The 14,858-nt window shown below is 62.3% G+C and overlaps 2 protein-coding genes across 2 annotated transcripts; both read left to right on the plus strand.

The window, feature by feature from the left end:
• The first annotated feature begins 361 nt into the window (after positions 1 to 361).
• ZNF76 (zinc finger protein 76) lies at positions 362 to 5,577 on the plus strand. The gene is given in 13 exon segments (XM_026053100.1): positions 362 to 365; positions 645 to 725; positions 1,064 to 1,155; positions 1,511 to 1,624; positions 1,873 to 1,948; positions 2,279 to 2,404; positions 2,495 to 2,674; positions 2,986 to 3,204; positions 3,374 to 3,513; positions 3,998 to 4,116; positions 4,158 to 4,182; positions 4,228 to 4,343; positions 5,556 to 5,577. Coding segments are annotated over 13 exon segments (1,314 nt in total).
• Positions 5,578 to 6,067: 490 nt separating this feature from the next.
• On the plus strand, positions 6,068 to 13,384 carry DEF6 (DEF6, guanine nucleotide exchange factor). Its single transcript, XM_026053101.1, has 11 exons — positions 6,068 to 6,203; positions 8,182 to 8,322; positions 9,248 to 9,433; positions 10,615 to 10,842; positions 11,054 to 11,200; positions 11,340 to 11,448; positions 11,542 to 11,840; positions 12,022 to 12,188; positions 12,378 to 12,576; positions 12,740 to 12,830; positions 13,179 to 13,384. Exons 1-11 carry the CDS (start codon positions 6,108 to 6,110, stop codon positions 13,382 to 13,384), a joined length of 1,869 nt encoding a protein of 622 aa, XP_025908886.1. The 5' UTR covers positions 6,068 to 6,107.
• The last annotated feature ends 1,474 nt before the right edge of the window (positions 13,385 to 14,858 follow it).

Raw genomic sequence — 14,858 nt, forward strand, 5'->3', positions numbered from 1 at the left:
GGGCGATGGCGCCGCGGGGCCGCCCCGCCTGCCCCCGCCTCCCTCCTGGGCAGCACAGAGCCGGGCTCAGGCCGCTGCCTGTCTCATATAGAGGGGTGCCGAGCTTTGTGCTCGTTAGTTCGAGTACAAGCAGCCCCAAATTGAGTRTTTGCCCTCGTTTGGGGGTTGTCGGACGTTCCTTCCTCTGCTCCCCGCTGCTCCCGAGAAAAGCAACCTGCTGTATGTTTTAAGATGCTGTTCTTTTACAGCCMACCAAGGGTAGCATTACTCAGCCTGCATTTTCTTTCCCAATAACTGAACCTCAGCCAAAGTAGAAGAAAATAAATACTGGATTTGCTGCTGATCCATTCAAAGCTGCCAGATGCGTAGCACACATCGTTCTCTTGCTCATTGGCTTGTGGGGTTGTGAAGGGCGACTGTAAACAAGGGCTGTCTGAGTTCCCTCCAGGTTAGGAGAGGGAGATTCCAGCGTCTCTGGAAAGATAAGTGCATCCATCACTGATTGGGGGAGGTTTCATAGATAAGTGCTTATAGAAGTTCCCCAGGCTTTCTGTGTGACTGGGTTCCTCGAGGAGATGTGACAAAGGGAACAGCATGCTGGAGCAGGAGGAAAYGGCAGCATTTCTAATGGCATTTGTTAGTAGTTTCAGGTGAAAAACTGGTTGAAGGGCAAGTCATTGAACTTGAAGATGGGACCACAGCTTACACCCTGACTGTTCAAAAAGGTGAGGAGCCTGCGCTTACTTTTCTCTTCTCAGAAGGATGTCGTAGGTCCCTCTTTCAGAAAGATTTGTGAATTTTCTTAACGTACATTCTTCACGTACGTTCTTCACGTACGTTCTTCACGTACGTTCTTCACGTAACGTGAATTTTTCTTACAGAGCAGTGGAACAGGCTGCCCAGGGAGGTTGTGGAGTCTCCTACTCTGGAGGTCTTCAAAACCCGCCTGGATGCCGCCCTGTGCCCCGTGCTCTAGGTGTGCCTGCTTGAGCAGGAAGGTTGGACTAAATGATCTGTAGAGGTTGCTTCCAACCTTAAATATTCTGAAATATTCTGAACGTAGAGTATCTTGAAGATAGGCAGCCCGTGGTGCTGGAAGATGGTAGCATAGCCTACGTACACAACACACCTAAAGGCAAGAAGCATTCTCCATCCTTTTATTAACACCTGGAAGATAATTTCCTGAAGCTTTATGAATTTCTAAGGCTCTGGGGAGGTGAACAGCAGCCCACAGCCATCACCTCTTTCAGATTTGGCTTGATGGGCTCCCTTTGCAGAGTGGGACAATACCCACTGAGCGCAGAGAYGGGACTAGGGAATTCTGTCTCCCGATTGCCTGCTCTGTCACTGGGACTGCATCGAATGTGTACAACCTGTGCTTGCAGGAACACGCGTTGGTGATGCTGTCTGATGCACACGTGTGTGTGTGATGAGGAGGAAGATGATTCCTGTGGGCTTTGTGCAGTCTGCTGTGGAGGCTCCTGAATCCCATCCCACGTTTCCTTGGCAGGATTTGCAAGAAGCGGCGCGCGGCGGCGAGAAGGGGCAGCAGGCTGGCAGCAGGGCTTTCCAGTGTGGCTGCAAAGGCTGTGGCCGCCGCTGTACCACAGCGCACCACTTAAAGGTAGACCTGTCGCAGGCAGAGCAGGAACGTCCCCGTGTTACATCGCCAGCTCGGAGCACTTGCTCTGCAAAGGCCTGAGAGTTGCCTTGGTCCGCACAGGGACAGAGTCAAGGCACGTTCTGGCACTGACACATTGCTCCAACGTGGGTTTCTCTCTGTCTTTAGGGAGCTGCTTCACCCTTGAACACAGGGAAGTGKTTTTAAAACTTTAAAACTCTCACTTTAGAGACCTGTTCCTTCCATTCTAGGTACACGAGCGGGCTCACACCGGAGATAGGCCATGTACGTGTGACTTCCCAAGCTGTGGGAAAGCATTTGCTACAGGTAACGATTTCTCTTCTGCAAGTGCTCTCTGTTTTGCCCTCTCCAACCTGCCATGGAGAGGATCAGCCCCTTSCAGCAGAGCACAATAAGCACAGGTTTTGTGAGAGAGAATTGCAGCATGTAAAACTGCCCAAAATGTGGCTGATTGTGAACAGACAAAATGAGTCAAGGCAATGAAATGAATTCTCAGCGGCGTTGTGAGGCTTTTGGATATTCTGTTTCATTCAGGTGCCTAGGGACAAAAGTTTGTGGATGCAGAGCTGGTCCACAACTCGCTATGTTACTTCCTCTGCACAATAAAATTAACTGTGTGGTGTTTTCCCTTGCCAGGATATAGGCTGAAGAGCCACATGAGGACACACASTGGTGAAAAACCTTACAAGTGTCCAGAAGACGTGTGCAGCAAAGCCTTCAAAATGTCCGGRGATCTGCAGAAGCACGTGTGGACACACACGGGTGAGCAGCAGGGAAGAGTCCCCTGGGTACCAACTGCAGGGGTATCCAAAGTGAAACACGGGCCCCTCTTGTGTGTCCCTGTCCATGTAGGTGAGTGTCCCTTCAAGTGTCCGTTTGAGGGCTGTGGCCGCTCTTTTACCACGTCCAACATCCGCAAGGTTCACATGCGAACACACGCRGGAGAGCGGCCCTACGTGTGTGCAGAGCCCAGCTGCGGCAGGGGCTTCACCAGCGCCACCAATTACAGGAACCACATGAGAATCCACATGGGTAAGAGGAGAGGGAAGAATGCCATGCGTCTTCCCTGGCCAGCTGCATGAATGGCATGTGGTATCAGGCAAATAATGGCATGTGGTATCAGGTCTGAAATAACCATTTCCAGGGCAGGCTGTGATGTAGATATGGAGCTAGCCAGGGGAGTTAAAGGAAAGAGGAATTGCCTAACTGGGCTGTTRATAGTTTCTTCTATCCTGTCTCTGTCTCCAGCCATTCCCTGTTGGGAATCCCTTCCCAGAGTGTGGGCAGAATCTCTGCCCGTGAGGCTGGCGGAGCTCGGAAAGTCACGGTGGGCTCTGCTGTAGGAGAGAAGCTGTACGCGTGCGCCGTGCCGGGCTGCGACAGGCGCTTCATCGAGTGCTCCAGCCTCTACAAGCACACGCACTGCRAGCCCTACGCGTGCCGTAGCTGCGGGAAGAGCTACCGGCAGACGTCCACGCTCACCGTGCACCAGCGCAGCCGCCACGGCGAGCGGGAGGCCGCCGAGGAGGCCGAGCGGGCCCTGTGCCTGCTGCAGCTGCAGGGTGAGCAGCCGCTTCCCCGTTCACCCGTACAGGAGCCCCGGGTGGATGTGACGTTATCCCCGGCACCGTGTGCTCTCGTGTTGGCCCTTGGGGGTGCAGTCGGGCCCCGCGCGTGCTTGTGCTCCCATGAGTGCTGCCCTCTCATCCCCTTTGCTCCTCCCTTGCTCAGCTGCTGCTGAGAGAGGCTCCCAACAGAAGGGCCAAAATGCGACTTCCCTGTCAGACGTGGAGGAGGATGAGGACAGTGAGGAAGATGAGGCCTGTGTGGCTGCGCGACTCGCGCCTCTCTCTTAGGAGGAGGCGCAGCGGGTATGGACACTGACCTCCACATGATCCTAGGGGAGATTCTGCGTTTTTTGCAGCTGCATTCCCTAGAGTGCTCCCTAAACAGGGTGTCCCACAAGGGCTGGGCCTCCCTCTGGTCCTCAGAGCTCTTCTTGGTGCACAGCAGATCCCAGAGATTTGCGGGCTCCATCTCCTATGAGCGCTCCCTCCGTACAGCCTCACCGGCTGCCTGCCACAGTGATACAAAAGATGCCGCTTAAGAGCTTAGGAAAAAAGCTGCTTAATGGGAAGGGGAGGTGGTGGTGTTAGAAGCAGGTTTGAGGTTTGCGGGTCTGCACTCACTCTGTCACCCTGGGCAAGTTCTTTGAAATCCCTGTGCCCTGTATCTTGCCTGCAGGGTGAGAGTGTTCCTTCCTTCCTGAGCCTGCTGTGTTGCTAAMCTCGGGAATTGCTTCAGGCTTCCTGAAGAGCTGTTGTGGCTGAAAGCCCCTGCTTTCACGGCCCGCAGGTCAGCCTGTCCCTGGAAGAGCTGCAGGTCCCGGGCAGCGCCGTCAGCATGGGGACACGGAGCAGCGCCCTGGCAGGGCCCGCAGGTGACGACCCACGTGCCGTGACCGGCCCTGGGATGCAGCCGCTGTGGTGGACATGGCCCTGCCGCTCCCGTGCAGGGAAGGATGCACCCAAAGGGAGCCAGCGCTTCCTTCACAGCCGGATCATTTTTATTTTAACCATTCCCAGATCACGGTAGTCGCGTCCGGAGCAGTTGTGCCTGAGGACTCGGCCGTCACATCCCCCTGCCATCAGCAGGTGGCACTGGTGGGTGCTGGCACGTGGGCACCCACAGAGCGGTGCAGGTACCTCGCTCCCCTTTGTGCCTCTCTTGTATCTCCATCCACCCGCTGGCTTCAGCACCTGCCTCTTCCTTTGCACTRATCACTCTCTTCTGGGACATTTGCTCCTTAATTCTGAGATGTCCCGTGTGCTGAGGAGAGCAGGGACACGTAGGATTGAGACTGCGGGGCAGAGAGCATGGGGAGAGCTCCTAGGGGACCTCCGTGCTGCTGGGGAGGCCCTGGGAGTGACCTYGGGGGAGGGCAGCGTTTCTCTGCTCCCGGCGCTGGAAGAGCAGCGGGGCTGGAGGAGGCTGCGGGCCGCCCCGCYGTGCGGCACGAGCCCCCTGCCATGCGGCCGTACCCGCCAAGGGGCGCCGAGGCCTCGCGGTGCCTCCTGGGCAGGGCGAGCGGGCGGCCCCAGCCCCTTCACCACGAGGTGTGGGGCTCTGTCAGGCGCGGAGGCCGCGCGGCGCTCAGAGCACACCTGGAGGGACGGCCCTTCTCTTGCYTGCAGGGATATGAGGGACTCGTCTGCTGCCTTCTGCTCTCCTGGGCACAGAGCAGGGGCCTCTGTGCTCCTGGCCTTGGAGCCGACTCCATCTGCCTGAAGGAGAGGACAGAAGTGTCTTCAGCGACTCCTTCGTGGCTGAGGCTCCGCCGACCCTCAGGGCTTCATGAGGGCCCCAGAGCTGCAGCGATTTGGGTGGTCGCCGAGTGCAGAGCCTTTTGGGGAGCGTCGTTGTGAGGGGCGGCTGGGCAGCTCGAGCACAAAAGCAATAAAGGCCCAAAAGGGGAAGCGTGAGCGCGGGGCCCTGGTGGGAGGCGGGAAGCGCCGTGTSCCCCGGCTCCCCCGGCCTGGCTCCACGCGCCCGCCCGCGTCGGCCTTTCTGCGGCTGGCCACTGTCCTCCCGGCTCTCCAGCAGCCTTCCTTGGCGGCCTCATCCCTATGGAGCGGGGAGAAACGCTCCCTCCGCAGCACCCAGTAGCCCTTCCTGGGGCTGAGCTCGCTTGGATGTAAATACTGACTTGAAATAAAAGCAAACCAAAAATACTGGCTTGAAATAAAAACCAAACCAAAAATACTAGCTTGAAATAAAAACAAACCAGTGGTTTTTTTAAAAAAAAAGAGCACTCTCTATCAGGCTTGGGGCAACAGGACTGTTTAGGATGTATAGGTAAAGGGAAGGTAGCAAATTAAAAAAACTCTGACATCATTTTTGTTTGCTACGGCAGGAGAGCCAGCCTGCTGCTTTGAGCCCCTAGATGTAACTTGGGCCCTTCTGCACTTTCCTCTCTCCCGTCGGCCCTTGTATGGCTGGAGCAAGCGGAGAAAAGGGCAGCGCCGGAGCCGGCACTGGGGCTTTGCCGGCTCTGCCCCCGCGGGGCTGCCGCTGCCCTCAGGCCGGGCTGCAGCCGGCGGGTGTCCGCGGGGCTGGGCGCGGGTGGCACCGGCTGCTGCTGCGGGAAGCTCGGTGAGCAGCGGGGAAGAGGAAGCCGCCGCTTGGCGGCYGGAGCGGGTTCCCGCCCGCAGAGCAAGCGCTGAGGAGGGTCTGCGCTCCGGGCAGGGACCGCAAGGGCTTGGGACTCCTTGCCCGGCTTGGCCGGGGGTCTGTGCGCTCCTTTCTGGGCGGCCCAAAGGGGCCTCTCCTGCCTGCCCCGCCGCAGGTGCCCCGGCGGCGCATCCAAGCAGATGGCGCTCCTGCCTCGCGCGAGCRCCGCCGGCCGCTCCGTTTCCTGAAACCGGATTCTCGGCGCTTGACAGAGCCGCCTCCTGTCACCGGAGCCATGGAGCTGCGCGCGGAGCTCCTCAAATCCATCTGGTACGCGTTCACCGCCCTGGACGTGGAGAAGAGCGGCAAGGTGTCCAAGTCGCAGCTCAAAGTGAGTAGCGCAGGCGCCCGGCCCGGCCCCGCGGCGCTCCCGGGCTGCCCYGCGGCGCTTGGCGGCTCCCCTCCTTCCCACGGGAATTGCTAAAACGAAGCAGAATCGGGCCCTGCCGTCCTCACCACGTTACCAAGAGCACCTCTTAGTTCAGTTCAGTTCTGCCTCTGATTCACCTGCCTTAAGTAAGAAGGGGAAGGGGGAAGCAGCAGGGAGTTAATGCTCAAGTGCATCTCAGCGGTGAAAATCTCTGGGGAGAAAGCCAGTTTTTTGAGGTGCTTTTATGTCCTTATGCCCGAGCAGCAGCCCTGTCTCGGTCGTATTTTCTTGCTTATCTGAGCGCCCGCATTTCTCCTTCCTGTTCGAGCGGCGGGGTGGTAGGTAGAGGAAGACCGCTCAAAAATACAACTCCGCAGCGGTCRGGCCAGAAATAACATCTCCCTTTTAAAAAGTCTCTGATTGCTGCTTTTCCCTCCCCTTTGGAATTCTGGCAGGGGGATCCCATGCTCAGCACTTCTCCAAACCCCTTGTGGCCTTTTAAGCCTTTCATCTGGGTCTCGTTGGATGCACCGGGATTCTCCTCTGCTTTTCCCAGAGTTGCTTTCACCCTTTGAAAATTTTGAGCCTTTGTTTTATTGCTGCTGCAAAGTGGCGTTCTTGTTGCTGCGAGCCATTAGTSAGGAGCTGCTTTCACTGAAACCGGGGGAAATAGCTGAGGGAATTAGAGCAAATCCCTAACTCAGAGGCTGGAGCCCAGTTCCCTTGGTAATTCCGGGCGCTCCCTCCRTGTCCCGGGGAATGTGGGGATACGGGTCCCAGCCCCGGGCCCCAGTCRCTGCAGGGACGCCGAGACCCTCATCGCAGCGGCGGGCTCCTTGCGAGCGGGCGCATGAGGGCAGGGGGCTGCAGAGTCACCTCGCGAGCTGAGATGCTCTCCCCAGCCGCAGCTTTTTGCAGAGTGACATTTGCGAGCTAAAATTCCAGAGTTTTGCCCCTGGCTTTCTTCCCACGCTTTTGGCATTGAAGTGGGAATGGCTGCTCCGAGCCGGGCTGGGGAGAGGCTCTCCCCAGCGTGCGCCGTGTTGGAAACGCAGGAGCAATCCAGGGTTTGCAGGCTGCTAGCGCGAGCTAGGAGGGAATTGAAGCAGCTCCCGGGCGTGTTGCTACAAGGAGGAGGGTGGGAGAGCTGCCAACGGGCCCCAACGGCAGCACAGCGCGCTCGGCCCCTTCCCAAGGGAGCCGCGGGGCTCTGCGCTGGCTCTGAGCCCTTTGCTGGCCACAGAAGCAAATGTAGGAGCTTTTTCAAGCTCGGTTCCCAGTGGTGGGTTCAGTTCGGGTTTGGTTCCCCCCAGTTCGTGCACGCATGTACCAAGCGCACGCAGGGGAGCAGCAGCACAGGAAGGGTTCGTGGTGACGTGTTGGGAGCTGAGCGGCTGGGGCACCTCTCTGCCTGGCGGGACGCAGGCTGGGCCGGGGCCAAGATGCTCTTTGGGCACCACGTCCCCCTCGGGGCGTTGGGGTGGCCCAGAGGGAAGGGGCAGAGCTGGGAATGGTCTGGGCTGGGATGCAGACTTGGGATGGGAGCAGGGGGTCTTGGGGTGGCCGCAGCGTCCTGCCACCCACTGCCAGCGCTGCCGGAAAAGTTGAGTCACGAACCACTCTGGTTGGCGGCGACTGCACCAAAAATGGCAAAATTTGGGATGCCCCAAAAGCTGCAACCTCGGGGCACGCAGCGGCCTGAGCCCAGGGGAGAGCGGAGCCCGGACTACAACTCCCGTGAGGCACCSCGCCCGCTCCCCGGCAGGGTGCCTGGTGGCTCCGCCCTGGGCATCATGGGAGATGCAGTCCGGGCTTGCGGACACCCTCAGAAAGTGAGCGGGGCTCCGCCGGGGCGCGGGGGGCGGCTCGGCGCGGCCCCGGGGCCGCTCTGCATCCCGCCGCATCCCGGCTCTCACGGACCCCCCCGCTGCTCCGCCAGGTGCTGTCCCACAACCTGTACACGGTGCTGCGCATCCCCCACGACCCTGTGGCTCTGGAGGAGCATTTTCGGGATGACGACGACGGGCCCGTGTCCAGCCAGGGCTACATGCCCTATCTCAACAAGTACATCCTGGATAAGGTGAGTGCCGTGTCCCCTGCACCCGGATTGGGGAGATCCTGCTGGAACAAGGGACTCRGCAAGGGGGGAAACACTCAGCTGGAGGCCAGGGCTCTGCTTGGAGTGCATCCGTGCCAGCTCTTCCCAATGCTGGGAATTGCCCAGCAGAGCAGACCCCACAGTCCATCCCCTTTTCTCCTCCCCATCCCTGTGCAACCCCGAGACGCGACCCTGGGGCAGAAGCGGAGGAGCCAGCGGGTGCCGCGGGYTGCCGAGCGGGCGGGTTTTTCTCTTTCTCTCCTTTTTGCACGGCTCAAAGGCCCCTTTGTTGCGCGCGGCGGGCGCTGGGCACGCGCTTCCTGCGGGCACACGGGCAGAGGAAAACGGGCTCCGAAGCGGCTGACGATTTTCTTCCACTGCGCGCGCCGAAGCCGCAGGGCCGTGGGCACCGTAACCCTTCCCGTGCCGCRTGGTGCCGAGGCCGCGCGGATCGGGCTGCCCCGGTCCCTGTGGGTCCTCATGTGGGTTTGGGGCAACGACCTTTAAGGCTCSTCGGCTGTGGCCGACGCTGTCCCGGGGTTCTCCGAGGAGGGGAAGCCGCTGTTCCTGGTAAGCGGCGCCGCACGCGGCTGGTACCCGACCGCAGGTCCCCTGCGTTTCGTGGAGCCCGACGTGCTGCTCCTCAACGTCACCTGCAGCCCTGCGTGGCCCCAGAGGGCAGCGCTGGGATGGCCTCCGGTCTCAGTGGCCACGTAGCAGCACGAGGGCCACAACGCCTGGATTTGGGGCCCCAATCCCTTTTTCCGGCCCCATCTGTAATGCAGGCCCTGCTTCTCCCTGGTAGGGGCAGGCTTCCCAAGCAGGAGTTTTTTCCCTTTCTCCTGCATCGTCCCCACAGCTCTGCAGCCAGGTCACCCTGCACTCACCGCTCTGCTCTCGGCTGCAGGTGGAGGAAGGTGCTTTCGTCAAAGAAACCTTTGACGAGCTCTGCTGGACCCTCACGGCCAAGAAGAACTACAAGCCTGACCGGAACGGGAACAGCGTCGTGTCCCACCAGGACGCCTTCAAGCTCTGGTGTCTCTTCAACTTCCTATCCGAAGACAAATACCCTCTGGTCATGGTGCCGGACGAGGTAGGAGCCACCTGCTCCCCCTGCCCGCCTTGCTCGCAGCTCCCTTCCCGGCTTCCCGGTGCTCCGAATGCCGGCATGGGGCTGGAATGTCCCAATATCGTTTCCTGACACCTTTCCTACAGCCATTCCGGCACATCCTGGGTGCAAAGGAGAAAACAACCAGGAGCAGGGCCAGGAAAGGGTGATCCTGTCCTGCCCGGTCCCTGCCAGGACCGTGGCCAACACTGGTGCCAAGGAACAGGGGGTGACCAGGGGGCAGCTCCCGGGACCCCTCGGAAATGCCCAAGGCAGCGGCACCTCGGAGGCCGGAGCACGGGCAGGTGCCACGAGGTGCTGCCAGCCGTGGGGCTGCTGGCCAGCAATGCCCCGAGCGTGCCYGTTCTCAGGGCCCTAACAAGGGGCATCGACTCTCTCCTTCCTGCCACGGGGCATCCTTGCTGCTCACCCAGGGCTTGAGCCGAGCATGGTGCCGAACTTAATGGGGGCCAAAGGGAAGATCCCCAGGAGGATAGGCAGGATCCTCTGGAATTCAATGGGGGCCAAAGGGAAGGTCCCCAGGAAGGTGGTCAGAGCCGGGAGGAGGGACAGGCGGCAGCACCCAGGCCCTGCTGCGCTGGCAGGGACTGCACCCCGCCGGGCTCAGGGCTGCCTCCCGCCTCTGCACCATCTCCTGCAGAGATCAGCGAAAAAGGCAGAAAAAAAGGGCAAAAAGGCAAAGCAAAGCAGCGTTGCGCAGATGTGCAAGGGCAACCGCACTTCCTGTTCCGCGGGAGAGGTGTTTCCTGTTCCCCAGAGCGTGACAAACTGAATCATCTTTGTGCTTTACTGCGCTGAGCGAGAAAACACAAACCCCGGCCCCAGAATGCGAGTTAGGCGATGGGGATGGGGATGGGGATGGGGATGGGGATGGGGATGGGGATGGGGAAGGTCCGTGCAGGTCTGGGGGCTCCGGGTGCTTCACCTGTCCCCGTGGATCCCCGCGCTCGCCCACCTCTCTTTCTGCACCAAGCCATGGTGTTACGTGCAGCGATTGCAGCTCCTGTTGACAACAGCTTGTTTAGGGTGTTCACAGGAGAGGCAGCCCCTTGCTCCGCAGGGACCCTCCCCAAGCGGCCCCCGGCTCCGCAGCACCAGCAAGGAGCTCCCCGTGCCCGCCGCGGCTCAGCTCCCTGTGCCCGCAGGTGGAGTATCTGCTGAAGAAGATCTGCACGGCCATGAACGTGGAGCTCGGCTCGTGCGAGCTGGACGACTGCGTGAGCCGGGAGGCGCCGGGCCAGGGCGGCCTCACCGTCTGGCAGTTCCTGGAYGTGGTGAACTCGGCGCGCTTCCTGCGGGGCATCGAGCAGGAGGCCATCAGCATGGCCGTGGAGGAGGTCTACCAGGAGATCATCGAGGACGTGCTCAAGCAGGCAAGGGCGGGCACGGAGCCCGGGGGCGCAGCGCGCTGTGGTGGGAGCTGCGCTCGGGTTTGCAGCTGGCCAGATGTGCTTCTGCCTCCACTGGTTCTCGGCATGACCCCACACCCTTATCCGGGGGGGTTTGCTCTTGRATGTGGTCACCATGTCATTACATGACGCCCCTTCGACCGCTTTCGATGACCTCCGACTCTGTCGGACACAGGGCTACCTCTGGAAGAAGGGGCAGCTGAGGAGGACCTGGTCGGAGCGGTGGTTCACGCTGAAGCCCAGCGCCCTGTCCTACTACATGAGCGAGGAGCGGAAGGAGAAGAAGGGCAGCATCCCCTTGGACAAGCACTGCTGCGTGGAGGTAAACCCGGGGCTGCCGCTTGCCTCCCGTGCCGCGAGGCCCGGCACGGCACAGGGGCTAACGGAGCCTCCAGGGACACGAGAGGGCACTGCGGGAGCTTGGTGTCCATGAGCCCGGCGTCCTCGCTGCTGTCCCGCAGGTGCTGCCTGACCGGGACGGGAAGAGGTGCATGTTCTGCGTGAAGACGCCGTCCCGCACGTACGAGATGAGCGCCTCCGACACCCGCCAGCGCCAGGAGTGGACGCTAGGTCCGTGTGCCCCTAAGCCGGCTTGGTGCCCTCCGCACCGGCTCGGTGCCCCCAGCCCCAGCGTGGGTCCCATCGCTCCCCTTCCTTCCCCAGCCATCCAGACGGCCATCCGGCTGCAGGCCGAGGGCAAGAAGTCCCTGCACAAAGACCTGAAGCAGAAGCGGCGAGAACAGCGGGAGCAGCGGGAGCAGCGCAAGGCGGCCAAGGAGGAGGAGACGCAGCGGCTCAAGCAGCTCCAGGAGGAGAAGGAGCGCAAGCTGCAGGAGCTGGAGCTGCTCAAGGAGGCGCAGCGGCAGGCAGAGCTGCTCTTGCAGGAGGAGGAGGAGCGGCGCAGGCAGCAGCACGAGCACATGCAGAGGACGCTGGAGCTCCAGCTGCGGGAGGCCGAGCAGGTGGGGCCGGCTGCTCCCGCGCGGTCGCTCCGTGCTCCGGAGCCACCTCCGCAGGCTCTCTGAGGGGTGGCCGAGGCCCCATCCCGCCCGCAGGGGCTCCCGTCCCGCCCGCGCAGCAGGGCAGGGCCGCGGGGGCTCCTGCCGGGGCACCGCGCGCGGTGACGGCCCCGCGGCGCCGCAGGCCCGCGCCTCCATGCAGGCGGAGATGGTGCTGAAGGAGGCCGAGGCGGAGCGGCAGCGCAAGCGCATCGTGGAGCTGGAGGAGATGCAGGGCCGGCTGCAGGAGGCCCTGCAGCAGGAGGTGAAAGCGCGGCAGGACGAGGAGGCCGTGAGATACGCGCAGGCCAGGTAGGAGCCGCGCGTCGACCCTGCTCCGTCCAGGCACTGGGGCTGCCTGGCTGCCCCCGGGGATGCCATCGGCACCGCGGCCCACGGCAGCGGCCGGGGCGGCCGCTGGGACACCCGGCACCGCCAGGGCCACGGCCGCGGTGACGAGCTCTGAGCAGGCTGCAGTCGTTCCCTGCGCTCTCGCGACAGGCTGCTGGCTGAGGAAGAGGAGAAGCTGAAACAGCTGATGAAGCTGAAGGAGGAGCAGGAGGAATACATCATCAAAACGCAAATGGAGAAGCAAGTCCTCAAGCAGGAGATGGAGAACAAAAACAAGTGTCTGGAGGAGGCGCAGAAGCAGCTGGAAGAAGTGCGAGTGAACAGGCAGCGGGTGGACCAGGATGTCATGGTGAGCACGGCGGCGGCACCAGCTTCCTTCGCGCCGGGAGCCCCGGGAGCCTTTCCCACTGTCCCCAGAGCTGCCTGTGCGCCAGGGGCTCTGGGCATTGCCCACAGTCGGAAGCGGCTGCTGCAGGGCGGTGGCTTCAGCGCCCTCGCCGCTGTCGTTGCAGGCAGCGCAGCGGAAGCTGCGACAAGCGAGCACCAACGTCAAGCACTGGAACGTGCAGATGAACCGACTGATGCACCCCATCGAGCCGGGAGGTGCGCGGCGGGCCCAGGCCTCCCTCGCGTCCCCGCACCGCGGGCACCGCTCCCTGCCGTGGCGCCCCTCCGTGGGCAGACCCCCCTCAGGACAGCCCTGTCGCTGTCCTTGTGAGCCCCTCGCCCCATCCCCTGAGCTGCAGCGGCTCCGACYGGGTCCCGCTCAATCCCRAAGCGCGGGCTGCTGCCGCTCCTCRCCCCGTGCCAGGGGCTGGCACCGGCGCTCCCGGGACAGCGGCTGCGCTCGGCCCTGCCTGCCCGCGAGGGCAGGCGCTCGAGCCAGAGAGGCTCCCGGCCGCGCGCTCCTCTCCCCCCGGGAAATAACCTGAGCTTTGTGTTTGTCCCCAGACAAGCGTGTGAACGTGAGCGGAGGGGCCTTTGCCGGCTACCAGCCCCTGCTTGCCTGGAGAGATTCCTCCCTGAGGCTCAAGCAGAAAGCGGAGGAGAAGGGCAGCGGTGGCGGCACACGGGACGAGGGTCGGCAGAGCGGGAGCCAGGGCAGCAGCGCGGCGCCGTCACCCGCAGCCGCGGCGCCCGCCGAGCGCACCCACTAGCCCTGAGCGGGCAGCGTGCCGGCGGCACCGCGTGGCCCCGCGCGCAGGGACGGTCCCAGTGGGACAGACGCCTCATGGCAGCGCCTGCTCCGCGCCCAGCGCGGCGCCGCGGGCCACCACGCGCAGGGCATCCGCGCGGCCATGCTCCAGCCGGCRCCGGCCACGGCTCGCCGGGAGCTTTGGAGCCCTCCACGGGGCAGGAAGGCAGCGAGGCTGCGGCCTCCACAGCTCGGGGCCTGGCACCCTTCCCAAGGGAGCTTCCGGATCACCGGCCTGGGGCTGCGGTTCCCGCTCCGTGGTTCCTGGCAGTGCCCCTGCACCGTGCATGGCGCACACGGATGCGGGGCAGCCTCTCCAACCAGCAGCGCCGCCTCAGAAAGAGGGCGCGAGCCGGGGCCGCGCGCGTTCGGGGTCTCCTTAACTCCCCCGTGCTCGCCGACGGCGGCTGCCAGTCTGGAGCCAAGCAGGTATTAGCAGAAACCGACGCACAATAAAAGCTTCAGGAGCTGCCGGTCCGAGGGCCTCCTTCCTCGCAAGGCACCAACTTTCCTGCGCTGCAACGTGGGGTCTTGGTTCCCACTGTGGAAAGGAGCCTATTAAAAGGAAATAGAAACCCCCGGGGGAAGAGCCCCAAGGCRGGTTGATTTGGTCGCTGGAGGACTAAGAGGGACACAGACCCTGCTGAACTGGCCACAGATGCTGCGTCCCGCTGTGTGTGTCAGGGCAGGCACCAGGAATGTCTCTAGCTCCAAAAAAAAAAAAAAAAAAAACAGGATTAGGGCAAGCTGATCCACACGTTACCTTCCCTGGGAAGTTTGGGTCCCCTTCGAGGCCGGGCATGTTTGTGGTCCGGGTGAACAGGTTATTTAGCTGAACCAGCTCCGTGGGTTTGAGCCTAAATCAAAGGCAGCCCTCCCAGGCTTGTGTGGGCTTTAATGCCCCCGAATAACCAAGTCCCAGCCCTGCCTTCCCCCACAGGACTTGGGGAGCGCTGGGGCTGCCTGGCACTTAGGGGCCTGCATAGGAAGGTAGCGATTGTCTGGACTTAGTTTAGTTCCTGCCCTTGATCCAGGACTCAGCTTCAGGAGTCCTGGTTCACGATGGGCTCCTAAGTCCGCGGAAGGCGGTAAGAGACTCCCCGAGGCGGCTGCGTCGGCTCCGTCCCATCCTGGAGCGGCTCCATGCGATCCCGGAGCGGGAGGCTGTGCCTGCCGTCCTCAGCAGCACCGGGCGGCCTCTCTCCGCCAGATGCTTCGCTCCCTGAAGGAACAAGGACGAAGGCCGGGCGCTCCGGCAGAGCTCCGGCACACGCGGTGCGAGCAGCGCCGCCGAGCCGTTCCCTCGGCGCTGCTTAACCGCAGCCGCGTGGCCGGTGACGCGGGGCTCGCTGCCCGCTCGCGGTGTCCACCCGTGACCGGGGCGTGTGCGCGGCTCGGGGGGCCGCGGTGCGGGACGTGTCCCCGCGGCGCCGCGC

The sequence above is a fragment of the Nothoprocta perdicaria genome, unplaced genomic scaffold (genome assembly GCF_003342845.1).
Source record: "Nothoprocta perdicaria isolate Ctin4 unplaced genomic scaffold, notPer1 scaffold_97, whole genome shotgun sequence".
Classification (NCBI taxonomy): domain Eukaryota; kingdom Metazoa; phylum Chordata; class Aves; order Tinamiformes; family Tinamidae; genus Nothoprocta; species Nothoprocta perdicaria.